Raw genomic sequence first — 24,224 nt, 5'->3', positions numbered from 1 at the left:
GGCTACTACATACACAGCACAGGGAAGACGAATCACTGACCAGATGCCAGAAAACGCAAAGGAATGTGTGGAATTCCTCTCACCAAGGCCCTTCTTCTTCTTCTTCTTTTTTTTCTTATAACATTAGGATCTCGAAACTCCTCCCCCAGGGGGAGGAGTCCGAGCCCTAAAAAGCAGCGGTGCATGACGAGCTCAGCTCGTCATGAGCGTACGAGAGGCGTAACTCATGACGAGCTGAGCTCGTCATCCGCCTCGAAGGGGTTAAACATTTTATATACACACTGATTTACATGCATGATTCAATGTCTCTATATGTGTGTGATGTAAAGTGCTCTGACATCCTACAATGGTATGAGAGATGCTATCAAACAAATGAAATACATGTGACAGAGGGGCTATTACTTCAATATAAAATACTAAGCGCCAGATGTACGATCTGTTTTTATATGCGCGAACGGGTTCGCAAACCCGTTTATGCATGCAAAAAACCTATTGAGCCATGTACATAGCCTATTTCGGGAGTCACAATTTGTTTGCGACTCGCTAAATAGGTTTTGCAACTTGCTATTTGGAAGTGGCATTCCCTTCCAAATGGGAGTCTCAAAACCATGTACAAATGTTTTGTGGTCGCAAAACAGTCACAATTACCACCTACTTCAAGCAGATTGTAATGCATTTGCAAATGGGAAGGGGTTGCAAATGCATGCTAAATTATTTTTTAAGGGCAGGCAGTGGTCCCAGGGCCTTTGCCTGCCCCTAGAAAATGAAAACGTTTCATTTTTTTTTTTTTTTTAAATGCATGGTAAACAGGCTGCATTTTTTTTTAAACTGCTTTATTTAAAAGCAGTCCGAGACATGGTGGCCTGCAAAGCCCAGCAGGCCACCATCCCTGGGAGGGCTGGCATTCCCAATGGGCTCACAAATTGCGAGAGGCTCATTAATATTAATGAACCTCACAATTTGCGACCCCATTGGGAATCCCAAACAGTGTTAAACACACTGTTGTACACTTCATTTAGCGACTCGCAATTTGCCACTCACAATGTGTCGCCAATTGCGAGACGCTAAATGAAATGGTCGTACATCTGGCCCCAAAATCCTTAGTACTTTGAGTATTTGTTTTGGGTGCACACGTTTGTGTTTTTTTCGAATTACTGTATTAATTTTGAAATTTAACTCATACAAATTGCTTGGGGGTCCCCGGCTTCCAGTGGTGACTCAATGGGGGTCCTCAGGAGTCAAAAGTTTGGGATCCACTGCTCTAGTGCACTGTGGTCCTTGTGGTGAGGGCAGAAAGGGGCATTTCGTTTAGATGACCGCATCACTGTGTCCTGTGGAATAAGCACTCCGGTGCTCTGGGCCTTACACTTAGTGATTAGGCCACCGTATAATCCATAATATGTGTGTAGATGCACTGCAACTTATATTCCTATAGGGATATTTTGCGATCTATGGGGTTATTATGACATGTGATGATTCGCTGGAGTTGCAGCCAAACCTGCTGCATTTTTGTTTCATGCCCTGATATTTTCATGATATAGGCAACATATAGTAGTTACTTAATTGCACTAAACGTGGTATTACGACAATTGCCAATTGCCTTATTTCAAGACCCTGTGCTTGGTCCACAAAATTCCCAACCATCAAGTGCCTCCCATATTATCTGATCTTCTCTTGCCGTATACACTGCGCCGCACGCTGCCCTCAGCAGATCTGCATTTAGCATGCGTTGCCTGAGTCGCAAGAGCTGGGGGTCGCTCTTTCAGGGACGTTGGCATCAGCACTCTGGAACTCACAACCTGTAACTATCAGGAGTATTCAGAATCATCTGGCCTTTAGAAAAGCCATAAAAACCTGGCTTTCCCCGATCTAGTCCCTGCCTTACATTTTCCCCACCCTGCAATGTTATGTCTGGGTTTAGCGCTGGGACGCCCCATAGCTGGGGCAGCCATGCGCTCTATAAATCTTGTAACATGTTATAACAAAATGATTTATGACCTATATATTGTCATGACAATTACCTTATGGCAAAGTGATTTATGACCTATATATTGTTAATGCAATTGCCTAATGCCAAAGTAATTTGTGTGATTGTGGTCTGTGTGTTTTATGTATAATATAGGTGATATTTTTTATATAGCCTTGTGGGGAGTATCTTTTGTGGTGTGCCTAGGCTGTCACTGGTGTCTGTGTGTGTATGTTGCAAAGACGCTTTACACATTGCCTCTGGGATAAGCCTGACTTCTCTGCCAAGCTACCAAAGGGGTGAGCAGGGGTTATCCTGGGTGTGTAACTCCCTTACTCTGACTAGAGTGGTATGTTCTGCCTGGCTTAGGTGCATACCCTAGCCAACCAGAAACCCAATTTCTAACAGTGGTCTATGCAGTTTTTGGTGTAAGAAGACGAAAAGTACCTAAACAAACGTGTGCACCTGTGGAGGAGAGAGAGAGAGAGAGAGAAAGGGGTGGAGAGAGAAGGATAAAGTAACAAAGAAAGGAAATGGGAGAGAGAAGGGAGGGCAAGCAAGAGAGAGAATAGAGAATTGGCTGAAAATGTGTGTGTGCATGACTGTATGGTGTTCTCCCACAAAGAAGACTTCCTGAGAAGATTACAAACACCAAAAACGTACCAACCAGCCACCAGTTGCCAAGACTCTCCAACTACCTACAGGAATCTGATAAAGAGTTGCCAATGCCATTTGTAGTGAAAAATGAATCCCTTTTTAAGCAGTCTCTGCGACAAGTGCTATGTACTGCCCCAGCATGGATCATGAAGAGCTACAACTTATGGGCTAATTACGATGTCGGTCGGAAAGGCTCCGAATGGCATTTGGTTTTTCCTAACCTGTGTCGGAACCCATGTTTCTGACCGACTCCGAAACATTTCCAACCACCTGATTATGATACAGGGTACCCTCTCTGTCTTTCCGACTCTGTTCCGACCAATATTTGGAGAGTTCGAGTCGGTCGGAGCTGAATCGTGCAGCTGATGGAGCGATGACGATGACAGATTCGGAGAGCCTTTCCGAATCGGTTTGACCAACACGGATTGACTGTTGGAACCTGGCTTTGGGGACCTGTATAGGGCCCTCTTTCACCCGGAGGCCTCTGGTTGGGACCCGTGGGGGTACCCTTGGGTCCCCTTTTTACAACCATGTGTAAAGTGGCAGGCGCCATGAGGTACCCACCACAAGGTGCAAAGTTTTCCGCAACCACCCAGTTTTTCAATGTGAGCCTGTGTTGTCTGTCGGAACACAGTCTCCCATTGAAGTTAATGGGAGTCCGACCGACCGGTGTTCGGAATTATCATAATCGGTCGGTCAAACTCCCCAAACCAGAGTCTGTAGGAAACGATTCCGACAAGGAGTTGGTTAGAATGCTTTCTGGCTGACATCATAATGAGGGCCTTAATGCTTGGGTCATGAAATTTACATGAAAACACCACCATCACCTACCTGTGAGGCAGCTGGTCCAGGATCACTTGGTACTAAGTAGACTTGACTACTGTACTACTATAATGCTCTTTTATTTTCGGCTAACAAAGGCTCCCTCAATAAACTTTAGGTGTGCAGAATACTGCTGCCCGACTTGTTGCCGACGCCCCAGCCAGAACACCCTCTGAACCCCTCCTTAAGTACCTCCACTGGCTTCCGGTGAGAAAGCGGGTTAAATTCAAAATAGGCTGCACTATCTTCAAAGCCCTCAATGGCCAAGGCCCCTCGTATCTTACTAGCAAACTAGCTATATACACCCCGGCACGAGTGCTTAGATCAGGCTCTGAACTTCAGCTTTGCACCCCCAGAGTTAAAAAAGCGCGCAGCGGAGGCAAAGCATTCTCCTACCTCGCCCCTGTATTTTGGAATAAGTTACCTTTTCATCTACGTAATTGTCAGAATCTGCCTCAGTTCAGAAAGCGGCTGAAAACTCACCTTTTCTAGTTCTTTACCTTGGCTGATCTCTGCCGTCCTAAGCTCCGAGATACCCTCATGGGTGATTCAGCGCTATACAAACCAATAAACTAATAACTTCAAACTGCAAATTCTGGTCGTGACTGCATTGTTTGCCGTATCTGCGGACTTATGGAGCTATGGTGCAATACTATATATATATATATATATATATATATATATATATATATATATATATATATATATATATATATATATATATATATATATATATATATATATTATTTATTTATTTTAAAAGTTTTATATAGCGCTGGCTAGACCCGGAGGTATCAGAGCGCTTTACATGAGCATCAGATCATAGTTACAGGTTACATCATTGCAAAGGTTACATAGTTCTTAGAGCATGGCAACATAGTTAGTTGTAAGGTCAAGATAAACAATAAGCACAAATACGTAAGGGGAAAAGCAGGCAAGGTGAGAGATTCAGGGGAGGGGGGTTGGAGCAGGGGAAGTAGACAGATAATGAAGGCGGGAAAGTGGAGGGGAGGGTGAGAGACACAACATGGGGAGATGTATATATATATTTACATATATATAGTATATGTAAAAACAAATGATGTTTCCTTATTTCTCCTCCTACCTCCACCTCACACTGTGCAGTAATTACAAGTTGAATGTACCTACAATTAACGACTTAACTCTTACTGCAATAAACAAGAAATAAAGAACAAATACTGTACCAAATGAAGATTGTCTGAGAGAGAGGGAGAGCTCCACGTGTAATGCATTAAATTCAGACATGTACGTTTAAGGCACTTAGCAGTCTCTAGAGAAAAGCATGTCTGCGTTTCCCTTCCAACCAAACAGAGGTCAACATGCCTCTGTCACCATTCATCAGTGCGCTCAATAGGAGGTCAACTGGGTTGTGGATTATTAGGTCCTGAGCACCGTCTTCTCCATTGCTCTCTTTGACCCTTTCTCCAATGTGCTGATTTGTTTATGAGCTGCTGTGGGATTGTGCATCTGCCTCTAACAAACTGAATACGAGCTTCTGTGAAGCAGACCTGTAAATAGCAGCTTAGATGCAAAAAGTAGATCGGGGACAGGAAAGCACAGAGGTAGTGTGCTGCAGGCTTCTGGCGTTGGCATATTGCTAGGCATTTTTGGCCACCCATTACACATTTGGTGGTGATTCCTGGCATACAAGCAACTCATGGTAGGATGTGCACACCCTTCAGGCGAAATGCTGGCCCTGGCACCTTAATGGTTATTTTTGGCATATTGCACCATCCCAGGCATTATTGTTTCCAGTACCACCATTGGTATTCAGCTGTCTTAATAGTGGTAATTGCGTTTTTCTAGGGGCCAGCCATGGTGATACTTGGGCATGTAAGGCAGAGTTTATCCATGTGTGACAATAGTATATGTGAGCAATCAATGAAAGTTGATGTTTGGGCACAGATCAAGTAAAATGAAACGGTGGTATTTTAGGACAATATGTTTTATGAAAATTATACTTTTTTGTTTGTGGGAAATCAAGTTTTGTTGTTTCAACATTAAAAGACAATTTCATAGCAGAAACTGTATTTAATAAAATGACAGGTTCATGTTTAAGGACAAACGTTTTGTATTTCCAAATATATATATCTAAAGCAGAAAGTTGAATAGTAGTATTTACTGCTGTAGGAAAATGCAATTTACAAGGTTAGTGTCTCTGTTGCTTGAGTGAGAGCATTAATGTATGAGCCTATAAAATACATCCAGATCTGCTGCTGTATGTACATCCTGAGAATATGAGATACGTGTTTCCACCCTTCCCATTTCCAAGGAGATTTTAATTTATACGGTATAGTTGAAAATCTGCTTGTAAGGGGTAGGATGGAGAAATGAAAGGAAGGTGCAGGTTGATGCTATGGTAAATGATAGCCCACATAATATTTAATTTCCCGAACTACTTGATTGACATACAGCTTTTTAGATTTTTTTTAAGGATATTGCGCTGCAAATGGCACCTTTCTAGACATTTATTGAAATGACTTTAGGGCAGGTGAACCTGAAGTACTTTTGGGGAGGGGCAAGTTTAGTTAACACCCTAGTAGAGCCTTTGCTTTTAGGAAGTTTATGTGAATGATGTCCACATTTTCTGCGGGGCACTCGCCTGAACTCTTTTCAGGTTCACCAGCTTGCTTCTTGAAAGCTGGGGCACTTCCTACGCCCACCCACTTTCAAAGATCATGATCTACCTGTGTGGAAAGTGCTTCTGTATGTTTTGCAAGGAGCAGGTGATGCCGGACCAAATATACCTAAAGTTTCGATTTTCAAATCTGACATGAAAGAGGCACAGAGTCGCACAGAGGCCAGGCCATGCATGGGAAAGGGGCACAGGTGGCGTATGGGAATGATGTCCAGGAGGAACAAGTGCGGTGAACTGAAAGAGAGGCTTAAGGGGGAAGAATACTGAGAAGAAAAAGGACAGAGAGCACAGTGTCAGAGACCCCCATTGGGGTACAGGCATGAATTTACAGGGGGCAAGTGTGGTTTATGCCTCTGCTGCTAATATCTGTGTAACCTGCGTGTTACAGATTCTAATCTTAGTGAGTGGCTTGGCCTTATATCCTACTAAAAGGAAAACCTCCTTATAAACTCAGCTGAAAGGGAAAGAAAATATATATACACCATAGAGAAGCTGCTTAAAGCCACTACTGCTACGCGTTTTCTGCTTGTGGCCCCATGTTACCTAATTTTGTACCAGCAGCATCAAGCACAACTCTAATACATATCTTCAACATTACTGCCTGTGGCTCAAAGAGCCCAGAAGTGTCTGCCAAATTAGTTGAGCCTTAAAATTCAAAGGAGTAAGGTCTTTAGCTCATTGGCTTCGCAGTGCCTATCAACGGGGCTTGATTTTCGGCAAGCTGTGTAGACCCATGTTCTCACCTGCTGCCAACCTCTGAGATTCTATTGAACACACCTGCGCACTGAGAGCAGATATATATGTAACTAGACCCATTTTGTGAAACACCAGGATTTCTCACTGGGTACCCGGCATGTTACCTGTGAAGATACAGTGGTACACCGCTGTTTCCCCAGGCTGACAGTGACTTGGCTCTCTGTTATCAGGTGCAGTGACGAGAATTGTGTACATGAGAGGGAGAATGTGGGCACTCGTGTAGCCTCAGCTCAGTCCTAAAGCCCTAGTGATGTATTTGTGAAGCTTGGCATCTCCACAGAAGGCCAACTCCATGCTAGTGAGGTAAGGGTTTTCCCCACCATCACATCTGTGCCCACTTTGTCAGATACATATGAATCCTCTCAGTGGTGGTAAAGGGTGGGGAGAGTCTGAAGCTGCCAGAGCCGCCTCTATCTAGGTCAGCATCTTGGGACTCTTTACAGGAGAGAGAGAGGCTCCTCTCCTTAACAGTAATTAAGTGAGTACAACTCTATGACATAGGGCAAGCATACTATTGCCTGTATTTGCTTGTTCTGACAAAGAGGGTCTGGCCCATCCTAGATCTTTGTTATCTCAGTAAGTTCTCTTCCTTGCAGAAGTTCAAGGTACTAACTCTGTCACATATTCTGGTAGCCGTACAGAAGAATGACTGGATATTATCAGTGGATCTTCCAGCCACACATGTACCTGTATTTCACAGTGGGAATCCAATATTGGCTTCACACTAACCCTCGGGTCTTCCTCGGAATTGTGGTCCCTGTGCTTGCCTTTCGAAATCAACAGCTAGTTCACTGCTACCCATACCTTGATGGCTGTCTCATTCAATCAGCATCCAGGAACGGGGTAGATTCAGCTCTAACCTCCCCTTTAGAGACCATCTTCAAACATAGGATGTCACAAAATTGCCTAAAATCCTCCGTGGTCTCCTCTAGGAAAATTCAGTACTTAGGAGCAGTTTTGGACTTCTGCCCAGCAAATGCCTTCCTACTTCAGAGGGATACTAAACTCCAAACTCCACATACATGGTCTGCAGTGGCATTTGACGAAGCACTGGGATCAGGTGTGAGGCAAGCAATCGAATCATATCCCATTCCATCTATCCTAAGTCCTAACCTTGGAATACTGAGGCACTCTCACATTCATAAAATGGGATGCACTTTCTCACCTACCTTGCCCCTGAGCTCACAGTCACCAGTGACTCTTCGGGGAGCAGATTCTGCGGAACTTGTGGGATAAGTCGGATATGTCCCAGCTCATAAATGTTTGGCGCTGAAGTCAACTTTCATGTCACTCCAAGCCTACCGTTCGGTGCTAGGATCAAGGGTGGTTATCGACCACTCATTTAATACCACGTCCCTCACTTGAATCAGGGAACAAGTTCTCTCCCACTCCTCATTGCTCTGCAAGCTGGCTTTTGCTCTCTGTGAGTGGGCCTTCCATGGAAAACCCCACAGTAGAAATCCGAAGTAGGCTTTGCTGCTTGTCACACTAAAGGATGATACTCCAAAGATTTTACATATCCCTCCATTTTTGGGGGGTTAGTCTACTCCAGCCCAAAAGTTACGGTTATAACCATTCCTCTTTACACAAGGAAAGAATGATGGGTACCTTTCACTAATACCAGTGGGCCATGCATATTTGGAGGATTGTGGCCTGTAGGTCAGTCTACCTCCAACATGACTTGTAGGGATCTTGTTTTTGCCCTTCCTCCCAAATCAGAATACGCACATGTGCAAGTATTGTATTAGCTGTGGTTAATTACCTTAACCAACTGAAAGCAATATTTGTTAGGCTCCTTAGGATTATAATACTGATTATAGCAAAGGACAACATTTGACATAAAAAAGTATAAAACACCAATAATTTTGGCACATTAGTGAGTATCCGCATCTACGCTTGTTCTTAGATCTGCCAACGTATGTACAACTTTCAGCATAACGTGATACATCCCAGGTGACTGTGCCTCTGGCTTCTAGATACAAGCTCCTAGGCATGTATTTGGGCATTCTCTTCCTCACGATAGAGACACATTAAGTACGTTTTGTCCCTGGTTATGGTGGTTGTCAGGCAAGGATGGCATGACACTTTCTTGCTGGGGTGCAGTGCATAATTACCCATTGCTGGCTGAAAGCATTCGGTAATAATTTACTGGGCTAAGTGAACTAGTGCTGACAGAGTGGCATGACTGCCACTCACCTTACCGGGTTCTTGCAAGGACTCACTCCTGTGATCTGTTAATGAATCACACACTAGTAACACTTATTATCAGAGTTAACACAATGTGTGGTGGTTGCATCATGTTGCTATGGCAGTATTATCACAGAAAACACTGTTATGCCTTATAGCTTCTAATCAAAAGACGGCTAGTAAGGGAAGTTATTGAGTCACTCCACACGTACTAGTCAAGCACCATACCTTCATGGTAGGTAATCCTTTGTCATATGAAGCTATGAATGTCTAAGTGAATCTCTGATCTGGGCGAAAAACCCTCCACAAGAAGTTCTCATCCTTAATTTCGACGCTCCCTCCCGATGTCTTCGTAATTTACCAAAAACACAAAGTGCTGGATGTTCACCTCTTGGGTGAGCCGCACCTTGTCCTGAGGGGTGGCATGAGAACAGATCAGATTCGATTGATGTCTTTACACATCTTCCCTCCAAATGTTATGTGTGAATGCACTTTAATTATGTCTGATGATGTTACATGCATCGCAGTACTTTTGGGATAGCATGACCCATGTCCGCCCATTGATGGTTTTTAGTGATGTACTTCGTTAGTAAACATATTTTAAGGTCTATGTTTTCGACTTAAATTAACATTATTTTTTGGCTTTTTTTTGTAGCTATCAGTCTGTTGCCTAATCTATCGCGTATTCTTCCTTCCTACATTGCTTTAGCTGAAAGAGGATGTTTCCACTTTCAGCAGTGTTCGAGGTGGCTGTATTGTGGTTTCCGGTTGACCTTGTGGCAGTAAGACGCTGGTGGAATTTAAAAGACACTAGAACTTTGGCTCTGTGTGCTTCCTAAAAACGATTCGAATTGTTTTCAGTCCTCAAAATGCTGTATCGAATGCTGGCTCCCTGAGACAAGAAAGGGATAAGACATAAGAAAGTTTTGTAAAGCCTTTTCACCAAAAGGGTACATGGTGAATTTCAATACAGATATAATAAAGTTAATGTTAAGAGAAGTGATGGGGATTTATAAGCAGCTTAAGTAATGTATTGCAATGGCGAGATACTGATGTAATCGTTGCAGCTCAAGTCTAATCTTGCAATGGGCCATTCTCTTAATCCTCAGACTATCAGTGCAACAATGGGCCATTGTCCACTAAGTGGCATGAAAATGTAAACTGATTTTCCAGGAAAGCACATCAATTTGAAGCAATATTCCCTTTTTCCCCACCTTAAGACAAGTACCAAAACTTCTTCAGGGTTAAATTCATTTCGACACCACATCAATTAGTCACTAAATCACCATCGTGTGGGCCAAGATATCAAGTATCGTCAAAATCCCCACACCTCGGCCACCATACCTGCTGATCTGACGCAGAGGAGAAGGAAAGAAGCCTTACCAAACACGAGTTGGCTAGAAGCGTTTTGCCAAATCAAAGAAAACAAAAGAACAGCTTATGGACACTTAATGACAGACTCGCCCTGTGTTTCTCAATAATTGGTTCTCACAGTCAGGGCTTTAAGTGGGATGAAACAACTGGGGCGGGGGGGGTCTTTCAAAGGGGCGTGGCCAATGTGATTAAGGGTGTGGCTTAAAAACATGTAAGCTAAAGACCTGTGCTTAGCACAGTGTGCCGCCCGACTTGTATTTTTCTGTATGTCACTGCATCCAGATATGTGATGCAACAAGTAACATCATACTTACAAGTCAGGACTATTGGCTTTATCAATGGTTGTTAGTTGCATGAGATAAATAAGCAGCAACTATGGCTTGTATATATATATATATATATATATATTGAAAAGCCCTGGTGACACCACGAAAATGTTGCTGCTCCGGAGTTTCAAAAAGAGAAGGGAAATACAGAGAGAAAATGACTCTCTTTAAAGGATTGCTCACCTGGCATGATGTCATGCCGTAACTTCTCTGCTAGTGAGCAGTGTGAGCATGCGCACAGCCATGTGCCTGCTGTCATTGCAGTCCGGTGCCAGATAGAGACCCATTTCGAGGCCCCCTTTAAAAAATTGCTGGTGCTCACACCCGTGAGACCCGACCCACTTAAAGCCCTGCTCACAGTGAATGAATAATTACTTCTGGGATTATTCCTACGTGTGAAGGGATCTAGGGTGGTTGCCTTTCCACTAGTTGCTGCACATTGAGGATACTTAGATCTAATGAAATAATTGTGGGGTATTGTCAGGGCCACTGGAATCATGGTAGTAGAAGGTCAAATTATGTAGCAGGGTTGACAAAATTATGCAGCAAGAAAAGGCAAATTATGTGGCATAATATGGAACATATTCTGATGTATTACTTTATTATTTTAACTTTTTTACACTTGTTAACACTGTCTGGGCATAGGTTGTACCTCAGTTTAACACCCAGACATAGTAATTAGCAACAGAAAAGTGACCAGTCATCCTTCGGAAAGAACCTTCCACTGTGCTGCAACACATGCTGCTCCAATTTTAGTAACTTTTGAACCATTTGAGCTAGCACAAAAAATCAGCAGATTAATCAGCAGATGATGGATTATGTTGCAAACGCGGCAGATCCTTAATTATGCCCAAAAAAAAGCAGCGGCCGCACGATAACATAATTCCAGTAGCCTTCGGTATAGTTGCACTGACACATACACTGGCCATCTTTGATTTGATTTAAGGTATAAAAGAGCTTGTTAGTTGCTACAGGTGAAACAGATCGACCCGTTGCTGAAAGATTATGTCAAATGGGTATCCAAATTGAAGGTGCTGAGCATATAGGTACATGAGAGATATGACATGGCTTTGCAGCTGTTAACTAAAAATAATTCCGAAGGACAACTTGGAATTTTATTCTAACCGGTTAAGGATATATCATGAAAATGTTTGAGATGTATTTAGTTTTCCCTTATGGTTAATTGCCCGTGTATTGGTTATGTTTATGATAGTTCTTACTCATGATTTGTAGAAGGATAATGCATAATAGATTCGAAGTCAACATAAACTGCCAATACTTGTATATGCCTCTTTCAGGGATTCAGGGTGGCCCTTCTGCCAACACTTGTGTATGACTCTTTCAGGGATTCAGGGTGGCCCTTCTGCATATCACCTATAGAAACTAGACATTCTGTGACAGCTTTGTTTGATTCTAAACACCCATATTTTGGAACGGGTGTGACACGCCTGCCAGGTTTCCTGTTATCCGCAAAAGGCACAGTTTATTTAGGGGGCTAGTAAAATCTACTGTTTAAAGTGGTACCATAACGCTACAAATCACTGAGGGTCCTTGGCACCCTACAAAGTTTGTCCCACACAAACTAAATCTTAGACGTCAAAAGGTGTTTTATTTCTTTGTGCAATCGCCAGAAGAGAGATAGAGAAGAATGCCCAAGTACATCAGAATACATGTATCACAAAAAGGTACTCGTGTTGCGAATTCTTTTACTGTATATTTATCTACAAATGGTCAGTTGATACGTTCAAACACAACATTGAAGTTGCCTTACCCACAACATATCCTGGCATTCATCGCCATTGGTGACTTCCGCACACAAAAGTAAGACAGTGCCACTCTGGTGGACTCAACCTTCTAGGGAGTGGTTGTGATGTTTTTGATAAAGACAATAGCAGGGGTCCAGGTGTAACATAATTTTTTTTTAGGGTAAACCTAAAGGTTTTCTTTTTATTTACAGGTACCCTTGATATGATTAAAAGAAGTGTAAGGGGTACATGGTGAATTGCAATACATATATAGTAAAGTTAATGTTAAGAAAAGTGATAGCGATTTATCAGCAGCTTAAGTAATGTGTTGCAACGGCGAGATACTGAGGTAATCATTGCAGCTCAGAAGTCTAATCTTGCTATGGTCCCACAGACTATCAGTGCAACAATGGGCCATTGCCCACTATGTGGAATAAAAATTTAAACTGAATTTCCAGGAAAGCACATCAATTTGAAGCAATATTCCCTTTTTACCACTGTAAGACAGCACTAAATAAAGAATATGCACCTTCCATTGTGGATGGGATCTAATTCTTAACAATGTCAGTTTTGGTATTCATTTGAAAAGGTAATTGTAGGGAATGCTTGGACAGATCCCAGAAGAGCATGGGTGATTCTCGTGCAGTAGATCCAGACATGACATTTATGGATCATTTTGATTATGCTACAGAGATTGCTCTTGGTGGCACAAATATCGATGCTGTGATTTGGTGGATATTCTAAATGCATGCAGCTACTTCGTAGGTTCAGAAAGAAGCAGAATTGGCAAAAATAATCGCTCAACTAAGTTTGTGGGAAGGGACGATCTAGGGATCAAATCACCAAATTTCCCAATTAAAATCTAAATGAAAAAATTATCAAATTCCCAAAAGAAGAAACAGGATACACAGAGATCAAAATGGGCTGACCCAAAAACAAAGACAGGATTTCGCAAGATTAATATCAGAAAAGAGGAGGATCAAGGGGTTCAGAGATAGAAAGGATATTAGAGTGGCAGAGATATCAGTCCGCTGATGAGATTTTTTTCACTTTCTGCAGGACTGTGGGGGTTGAAGGGATGATTTACTTAAGAGTGTCCACTTATCTGAGAGACCTTAAACGGGACAAGCCTAAGAGCAACAGTAAGGGAAAGGGAAAGCAGCACTTAAAAAATAAGAAGGTAGCTGCAACTTGGAGACAGGACAAGTAAATCAGGAAAAATGGATGATGGTTAGCCTAAGCAATGGATTGGAATTCAAACTATTTCAAGGAAAACGAAGGCTTCCCGAGACACTAAATGAGTAGATGGTAAGCCAAGTACTGGATAAGATATGTGAACGTACTAGAGACTGAAGTGTGCATCAAGGACCTTGTACACATCTCCCTGGAAGCTCCTTGCTTTGATCTTGTCATATCCTTGCCCGATGACATTAATACCCTTAATGTATAAGACAGTGATGAGCGAAATGGGTGTAGGGCACATACCATATCATATATATAACTTTATTTCGATCTCGAGGATCTTAAAAAGTGCACAGGACAAAACTAGTTAAGAATAATATAAACAGCATTTTTAAAAACCACATGACTGCCATAAAATACAATTAAAAATAATAGTGAGGGAAAGGGTAATTCATACAATACATTTGTAAAGCTTGATCCATAGTGAATGGCAGCATTTGGCCAAGCCAAATACTATTACCCTGCATGTGTCAGTAAACAAAATTTTCATCACCTCAAGGTAGTTGCCAGCACCACCCAATCTGCACAATGGAACTATCCACTTTCCCCTCAAGATTTTATAAATAGGACAAAAAAATAGCAGATGCACAAAAGATTCCGAACTGGCTTTGCAAAATGGACAAAGATTGTCCGTAAAATCATTACAGTGCCACTGGTTAAAAAACAATTAAGTAGGTAAGCTCTTATAACGGAATTGTAAAACAAGTTTACGTGCCAAGGGGGGAGCAATTTCATCAATGGTATCCTCATAGTTAGAGACAAATTTAAAATTCAGGAAATTCTGCGTCAAAATACCCACCGATTTTGCCATTTCCTTCTCTGCTTTTTGTTCAGCATCACATCACTTCAGCCCTGGCCTTTGGTATAAGAGACAGACTCGGATAAACACAGATGGTCACAAGACCTAGGATAGCCGATCGTGGAAGGTCACTGGGTGTACTGTGTCCAGAAAACCAAACCCTTTTTGTCCGAACAGGAGTCATAGGCTTATAGACTTTAAATATACACACAGAGTATACTATACTCCTGCTAATATGCTCCGATTCGGAATGTGTGACAACTCATGCAGCTGACACCCTGATGCAGATGTTATACATCTGTCGTGGCATTGCCCTTCAGTCGACTCTTACTGTTTGTAAGTAATTGAAGACAGGAGTTGACCTCCTGGATATGTAAACACCATTGCAAAATCATATCGGAGGTTGGTGGCAATAGCTAAGCTGGTGAGTGAGCAGAAAGTGTCCATGAAGGGGGGAAGTGAAGGACCCCCCTTGCTTCGAGGATTGACTCAAAGACTTTTTAATGGTTAATAAGTTGTCATAGGTGCACTCTTCCATGCTTCCCTGACATCCCGCCCCAGGGATGTTTGGGGACCACTAGGTCCATGCTTGCTGAACCATGCAGATATGTCAAGGATGGTGTGCGACAGGGACTATTAAATGAAATATTCAACTGGTGTAGTTTAGTGTGGTGGAGGGCTGATACAACTTGCTTGGATGCCTATATTATGCTTTGTGCATTATACCAGCTATGTCACGCAGGAACATGTCACTGTATATACCATCAATAACCTTTTTCCTGTACAAATGTATCGTGGTTAATTCCTTAATGCGTATGATAACATATCCATTGCCACAAACAATTGAAAATAAAAGGTTTAGATTGTAACTTAAGTGAACCAGACTTAATTTGTAGAACTAAATTTCAAATTGAAGGGAACATTTAGAGGACTATCGCAATTATTTTTTGGGCTCCCTTAACCTTTGGGTATTCACATACGTTTGGAAATAGATTCACTACATATGTACTACTTCCATTGTAGAAAACGTTTTTTATATTTTGTTTCCAAGATGTTTGTGGGAAATTAGGCAAGGGGGCATGCAATGATGGAACTAATGCTTTTCCTGAAGTAAGGGAATGGAATTTGTTTGAAAAATTGTAACCATTAGCAGTGTATGGAACACTAGAGGTTAGGAAAGTAGGCGTAAGTCACTAAAGTCCATAATTAACATACCATCAGAAGCATACATAACAAATCAAAAAATGTATGACTGAATTGTCGCACTTACTGTTGTAAGGCACTACACATCCATGTTCATTAAAAGATTTTGCCCAGTACAAGTCGTAGTTAACGATAACAATACCCAAGTAGCAGTAGTACTCTCATTCATTGCCATTAGTATCACATTTCCTGCTCTTACAAACTCTTACTCTTGCCCATATTTCTAAAACATGAAAAAGTATTTGCTCAGACTTTTCGTTCCTCAGACGTTTTAGTACCATTTGCTTTTTATGTGTTCATTTTGTTTCTAGCACTATTTAAGGAGTTCAACAAGTTAGTTCAAACTTGCACTCTGTTTAGGTACTGAATGTTTCTTATTTAAAAATCGTTTTATTGAGTTTAAAGGTTACAATGATATAACCTTAGGCATAAAACACATCAGTTATGTAAATGCAACTAAAATGTTCACACTGCGTCAACGAGAGGACCTCCCCCAATATTATAATCCAAATCAGGTCAACTAATGCCCATCATACCCATTATTAGAGTGTTGCCACCTGGGGCTCCATATCTTTGTATATTTCTTCATGCATCCTCTGGCCTCTGTATTGTTTCTTCTGCAGTGGCACAGTTTTCCATGCGCCATGGCCATTCTCTCAAGTTGCTGAAGGATCTTAGCCTTGCAAATCATGATGTACAGTACTCCTTGTTCATACTGCAGAAACCTATACCAACAATGCTTGTACTGTGTTGTTTCTCACATATATTTTTAAGAACTCGAATATTGAAATAAGCCAGTCTTTTTAGAACTGCACAAGTCAAATTTGAAAAGAAATGTTTAGATGATCATTCTGTCACATTCGTCTGTATAACCCATTGTAAAGCATGTTGATACCATGTGGCCGAGTGTACTTTATAAAAATGCAAATATAAATCGAAATTATACAACTTTTGTTTGCTTTCATTTAACAATGTGTTACTTTTTATAGGTTAACAAACTTGCTGCGGAATTGGATCAGAGTCGCAACTTAAGCCGTATTATAGTACATATTGACATGGATGCATTTTATGCAGCTGTAGAAATGAGAGATAATCCAGAACTCCGCAATACACCTATGGCTGTGGGCTCTATGAGTATGTTGGTAAGTGGGAAGTGGGTTTGGTTTCCTAAACCTAGAGGTCTTGTGGACATTTTAACTGGTTATGATTACTTAGTGATTGGTTTCTCAGGCTTCGTGATGTGCATCAACAATTCTAAACTATGGTCAAATTCTATAGAGGAAGTTTTGGATTTGGGATTGAAAGCTGCATTGTATACCCAAAACTATTCGCTATAGAATTATCTTGCAGATTCTCATCAGGGAAAGATTTGAAGCTACACCATAGCTGAATTGGAACCATATACAAGGCATTTCTAACTAGATCCGTGCCATCTGGGGTGGCATAAAGGCAGTCTAATTTATTTTATCACGTTAATGGTATAGGATATGGAGTATATAGTACTAAACTTGCCATTTCAGGGCACTTCTTGGCAATTTGGTGAACATAAGAAAGTATTGAATATCTCTCAACAGTGGCATGTATTTTCTGATATGATGAGATCCATATAGAAAAGAAATGCGTAGAGAACCCACAGAACATTTAGGTAGTTACATTATGGAGCCGGGTTACAGTAGGCACCTGTGAAGGAAGAAGCAGCTATTCCTTTAACAAAAAAAGAGTTGTATTGATTAATGAAGCACTTCAGGTTAAGGAAATGAAGAATAATACATTGGATAATAATTGTAACCTGTGCTTCCTTAGCAAGGCCTTGCTTTTGAGTCATCTAACCCAAATACAGTAGTGGCAATTCAGCAAGGACTTTAAATTGTACATCCTAACTATCTTGCTCGCTGAGGAGGAGGAATTGCATTTATCTTTATGGTTCAAATCTCTTTATTTGTTGTTTCAAATTACAAAGAAAGTAGCAATGCTGCGAGTATACAATGCTTGTCTTCAATGGCTCATATGTAAGCTAACGTAGCAAACCCCATACATGGTATGGGGTTTGCTACGTTCTGGCTGGTATCTAGCTTGCGGAACCAGCAGAAAGGCACAGTCACTGGTAGGTTGATATAAAAATATAGCAACTGTGGTAACATGAGCATTTTGGACAGGGAGACTCTGGCCATGATCGGTAGCTGTAGCGAGCGCCAGAAAGGAATGTAGGATCTAGGAGATCTGAGCGCCTTCCAGTGGTTACCATCTCTTAGGTCTTCAAGTGAGTGGAAGGTCTGTATCCCCAGATATCGGAAAGGGGTCTGAGCCAAGTTAAGATCTACAGAGAGCTCTGGGGGACAGGAAGGGTTCAGGGATACCGGGAGCAGATGAGTCTTGGTTTTGTTGACTCTCAATTCAGAGATGTGTTCAAATTCCCCCATGAGAACAAGTGCCTTTCTAGAAGCCATAGTGGCATTTGGCAGGTAAAGCAGGAGATCGTCGGCATATAGGGAAATAAAATGTTCTCGTCCTCTCACAGTCAGTCCCATACCCACTCTCCGCTGTCAAAACAACTTAGCTATGGGCTTCATATCCAGGGTAAATGAAAGCAGGTATAGAGGACAATCCTACCTGGTGCCACGAAAAATCCCATATTGTGGGGACACTATTCTACCAGTCTTAACTTGCACCGTTGCGTTTTCGTATAGTAGTTTTACCCACCGTTCACAAGGCCCATTCTCTCCATAACCTCAAACAAATACTCCCACTGTACCGTGTCGAAGGCCTTTTCCAGGTCTATCAACAACCCCTTTGGTGCTACAGTATGGAATATAGCCTCTGCAGATTAAATGAGGTGTTCCGGAACGGGATAAATCTGTTTTGATCTTCATGGATATGGGGAGGCATATGCAGGAGCAACTGAAGTGACAAGAACTTTTTTTAAATTTATCGTAAGGAGTAAACCTAAAGGACAAAAGAATTCAGAGCTTCTAAGAAAGTCATAATTTTATTTATAACGTTTTATATAGCGCGAACATGATCCCGACAGTTGCATTACAGGCATCAAAAGGAATACCGATCCAAACAAATCAAAATACTTTGAACAAATAAACATATGAGAAATACACACAAGAAGAGAAAGGTGGAAAAGAAAAGAAGTACAATGTTTTGCTAATATTCAAAATAATTACAATCCTGCTTTAGTCTAATTTAGCATAGGCCTCCAAATTCGATAAAACTTATTTCCTCTACTTTTGGCTATAGACATCTCCCTTTCAAAGATCTCTTAGTATTGCCCACCATTCGTACGCTCTGGGTGTGAGTTTGGATATCCATGCGCGGGCAATGCTATAATGATCGATATAAAAGATCTTAGTCCCAGAGCTACATCTGGCTTATTGCCCAGTATCAGTTCTTTATCCGTTAAGTCTATGTTATTTTTTTAAACGATTGGGTATTATACAGAAGATATTCTTCCAAAAACCAGTCAGACCTGGACAAGTAATAAACATGTGCAGGATGTCAGCTGCAACCAATCCACACTTAGCACATTTACATTTGTCATTCATATTTATACCATTGGGTTCTATCCATTTAACTATTCGTTCTGGGGTATAATGGAGCATATATCCAGTTTTGAGCTGTTGCAAATTTAAATTAATAGAGTATATCGTAGTGTCTAAGCTCTCTAATGATTCTTCTATATCTCCAGGACCTACATCCTGCCTCAGTATCTCCCTCCATTTAGATGTTATTTTAAGACTGTCATTCTCTCATATTTGAGAGAATAGTTGGTAAGCCTTACTAATAGTACATTTTCCCCCTAGGTGTAGGTAAGTCAATATATCTGATCCTGTCTGATGTCTTATTTCTCTACGCCCCCATAAGCAGTCTCTAATCTGTAAGTATTTATAGAACATATTCCTAGAGATACCAAATGTCTTCTGAAGATCTAGAAACGTACGAAAACCAGTGGCATTATATAAGTGACTGAGTTCGCTAATGCCATATGTATTCCAGGATTTGGCTTGAGTATCATGAAAAATTTCCGGAAGCATCGGATTGCTCCATAATGGCATACTAAGGTGCATCAAAGGCAAGGTACACTTAGGTACACTTAGCTGTGACATCCCGCCATATGTACACTATGTCCCTCAAGGTCTTAAACCTTAGTCTTTTAAAATAATTTGGGTTGTTAATCCTGTACAATAACATAGTATATCATTACCAACAGCAAGATTATAGCGGCAATGTTGCCTATTAGGAACAAGAGGTCACGGAGACGCCCTACAAAAGAGGCCCAAAAGTATAGTTTAAAATCGGGTACCGTATTTTCCGGCGTATAAGACGACCCGGCGTATAAGACGACCCCCTACTTTGCTTGATAAAATTTAGGTTTTGTGCTATACTCGCCGTATAAGACTACCCCCACTTCCTTGTTTGGGTTTATGAAATAAACGGTTCCGCTCCACTGTGAAATGTTAATACGGTAGTTGTGCCTACAGAAACGCCTGTGGAAGCCTGTGGAAGCTTCTCGGTATCCCCGGCTGCCATCTTTAGAGTCTTTAGTTTAGAGTGTCTTATACGGCTTATACGGCTTCGGCTTGTGTTGGTAAAAGCTAGAAATAGAAATCTAGGTACCGTGAGTGTCTAATACGGTTAGGCTCTAAAAGGTTTACCGTACGGTATGCGACTTTACCCGTTTGTGTCAGAGCGCTTTACAGTAACAGTATTGATACCAAATGAATATACCGGTACCTAACATAGCAAGCATAGTGACGTTCCAATATCCCCCCAGCCCCCGCGGTGCGAGGGGAGGGGGAGCTCTGGCACTGGGCACGGACGGCGGATTAGAGCCCCCCCCGGCTGGGTCAGAAGCGTGGGCGGGAAATGGTGCAGCTCGAACTCGCATCCAAGATCAGCCCCTCGCTGATTTTGTTGGGGCCGTGGCATAGTTTTGTTTTCTAATCCGAGGATGTGTGTGGTCGCACATCTCTAGTTGTGACAAGGCTCCTTGCATTCCATGACTTAGAGGTACCGTAAGTACGTCCACACTACTTGTGATTGTGAATACTCGATCTGGCTCTTAGCACGAAACCTGATTGCTACTTGGTATGTCTTTTTATTTACTGAAGTGCCTCTTAGCACGAAACCTGATCGCTACTTGGCATGTCCTTTAATTTACTAAAGTGCCCTGCAGCCATGGCTGTATGGTATCTAAGTTAGATGCACAGTTGCTGCGAGTCTCTCTGAATGGAGCTATCACGAGCAAGTGATCACTACCGATCAGTCCCTCGCCAAACAATGCCTTGTGGAATGGAAAAAAACCCACGTGTTCTGATGCAGAAGCAGTCTGACACCTTCAGGAGTAGTCCGCGCTATTGAAAAACCCATAAAAACAAACGGTCTAATTTGGCATCTGGCGTATAAGACGACCCCCGACTTTCCAAAACATTTTCAGGGGTTCAAAAGTCATCTTATACGCCAGAAAATACGGTAATTGAAATCCTCCATATCTGTAGGGTAGTTTTAAAAACTTTATAGCACGTCTCGGTTGTTTATAGCTCCATATAAAGCTGCTAATAGCCCCCTCCAGTTAAAAAAAAATAGTTTGGGACACGCAACGGTATTGCCCTAAATAAATAAAGGAATTTGGGCAAAACAATCGTTTTGACAATATTACAACGCCCTAAAATACTAATAGACAGTTTATGCCATTCCTTCATTTTAGAAACCATAGATTTAAATAAAGAGTCTCATGACCTGTCCCAAGTATGCGGTAATCTGCACTCCTAGATAAATTGCTGATGTGACGATCCCGGTTATCGCCCTATCTGCCTGAAAGTTCAGAATAAATGGGTTGACATTTAAATTATATCCAGAAAAGTCCCCAAATGCACTAGCTTCAATTTGGAGATCCTCCATGGCCCTGGCTGGATCCGCAGAAAAATGGCAATGTCGTCAGCATCAGTCGTCACTCTTAATTCTTCAGAGCCTAATAAAACTGACGGAATATGGGGGTTAATAATTAATGATCTAATAAACGGCTCTATATATAAAGCAAATAATAGAGGTGATAAAGAGCACCCTTGCCGAATACCCCTCAATATAGAGAAAGGAACAGACTGATAATTTAAGTAAATTAATTTTGCTGCTGGGCTTTTATATAAAGCTCGAATCCAGTCATAAAAGTGACAATGAATATTATATACCGAAAGTATAGCCCAGAGGCAATCCGACATTACACGATTGAATGCTTTCTCAGCATCAAGCATGATCATCCCTAAGTCCTCATTAAGTTTAGAAGCAGCATCAAAAGCAACTAGAGCTGTATTCACGTGCGAAGTTGTATCCCTACCAGGTATAAATCCATGTTGCTGGTCAGAGACTAATTGTGACATGCAAGGTGCAAGTTGCATCGGCAATATTTTTGCGTAAATTTTTGCCTCTGCTTTTATTAATGAAATCGGGCAATATGACCCACATTCTTCTCTCGGCTTATTCTTTTTCAGAAAGAAGACAATATTTGTCATATCCCACGAGTTCGGTACCGTCCCCTTCACACTAATATAATTCATAATCTGGGACATATTAGGAGTTAAGCTAGTTTTAAATATATTATAAAATTCCAAGGGTATTTTATCTTCTCCTGATGCTTTTCCGGAAGGGAGTGCATCGGTAGTGTCAGATATTTCGTCAACTGTAATATCTATATTAAGATCTTGAGTCTGATCTATTTCAAGTCTATGAACAGTTTCACAAAATCTACATTTATCCATATAGTCGACAAATTTCCTTTCATCAATCACGTTAGGATTGCTATAGAGTGTCTGATAGAAGCCTAAAAATTGCTCTAATATCTCTTCTGAATGTGTATGAAGTAGTCTCCCACGTCCTCTTATGCTCTCTATTACTCGCCCGCCCTTTTATCAGAGAGTTGGTGTGCAAGCACTTTACCTACTTGTTCGCCATACTCATATTGGAGAGCTCTATTTTTTATTGTAATTAGCCGCCGTTTTATCTTTTATGGACGTCCTAATGCAGCATGTTTTTCAATTAGAAGTAAGTATGTTTGAGAGTATGTTGGAGCTACAGTCTTTTGAATATTGCCACGTCTAATTTCATCCACATGTGCTGATTTCTAGTTGTCGAATTTCTTCTCTGGTTTCTTCACTTGTCTGATTCTTAATACGATTTTGTCTCCAAACATACTGCTGAGTGACTCCTCTTATACAGGCTTTAAGCGAGTCCCAGACAGAAAAAAGAGAGGCAGAGCCTTCGTTGTCAGATAAAAAAATTGTTAATACTCTCCTTCATAAAGGTTTGGTACTCTGTGTCAGTCAGCCGATAGCGTGGGAAAGAATATTGACGTGTTTGTCTGTTAGATGAGTTGGATATAAGTGTCAGCATCAACGGATTGTGATCTGAAAATATCTTAGGACAGAGTGACTTCACATTTAACTACATTAAGGATAGAGTTACTAACAAATATGTCAATTCTTGAATACTGTTGATGTGGTATGCTATAATAAGTCTAACCAGGTATTAAAGGATGGAATAGACGCCAGGCATCTTTCAAATCATGCAATCGAGCCATTTACACAATAGCAGCCCTGCCCTTCCTCATTCTGATTGAAGAGCCTTGGTTAGTTGAATCTACATGTGGATTCATAGTACAATTAAAATCACCCATAATTATCAAATCCCCATGCCACTCAAAAAGGTCCAAAGTTGGTGACTCAGAAATAAATGGATCGTCTAGATTTGGACCATAGAGAGCACATAGTACAAACTTATGGCCATTAATAGGCAGCTGCACAATTATCCATCTGCCTCGATTATCATAAGAAGTTCTGAGCAGAGTATAGTCAAGCCGGTTATCGACTAAAATAGCAACATCTCTAATAGAAACCATCTGCGAAGCGCAAGCAAGTGTCTTATAACCCAGTTGTTTTAGCAAATGTCTGTCCTTATATGCCAAATGTGTTTCGGTCAGAGCAACAACATGGGGTTTATAATTCTGAAGTTCTGCCCGTACCATCTGACTTTTGTTCACTGAATTTAATCCGGCAACATTCCAACATAGATACTTAATTAGCCCCATTTATAAATCATATGAGAACCTAGAGCCCACAAAGCATATCTCTGCCCATTATCTTTAACATAATTTCTAAGCAAACAAGGAAACTTTGCGGCCAGGAGTGTATAAGCTTCTAAGCTTTATATACTAGCAATACTGTAGCTATAAGCGTTAGAGTTCAGGCCAAAAATTGTACCAATGATTACTCCTTCCAGCATTTTTATAGAAAGTCCTAAAGTCCATTCAATGACCTTAAGCAAACACAGAGTTATTTCAACCATAATTTGATAAAATCCTAAACTATACATATTAACAGTGTCATACTTATAATCAAGTGAAGCTCAAATCAGAAATTATTCCACTGTTTACTCCTTTTGACATTTTTATCTTAACCCCCACTACCCAAACCACTCAGAGCCACACCCAAAC

The 24,224-nt window shown here is 41.2% G+C and overlaps 1 protein-coding gene across 4 annotated transcripts in view; it reads left to right on the top strand.

Moving 5' to 3' along the window:
• POLK (DNA polymerase kappa) overlaps positions 1–24,224 on the top strand; it is a 922,939-nt gene that overhangs the window by 557,724 nt on the left and 340,991 nt on the right. For all 4 annotated transcript variants that reach the window (XR_013607050.1, XM_078675233.1, XM_078675231.1 and 1 more), the window contains one exon: positions 16,726–16,878. Coding sequence is in view for 3 of the 4 variants with exons in the window: in XM_078675231.1 (XP_078531357.1) it covers positions 16,726–16,878 (153 nt within the window). In the remaining variant the exon portion in view is untranslated. The remainder of the gene's footprint in view (positions 1–16,725; positions 16,879–24,224) is intronic.

This window comes from Lissotriton helveticus, chromosome 2_1, assembly GCF_964261635.1.
Source record: "Lissotriton helveticus chromosome 2_1, aLisHel1.1, whole genome shotgun sequence".
NCBI lineage: Eukaryota > Metazoa > Chordata > Amphibia > Caudata > Salamandridae > Lissotriton > Lissotriton helveticus.
The sequence above is the reverse complement of the archived record's forward strand: the minus strand, read 5'-3'. Positions and strand labels throughout refer to the sequence as shown.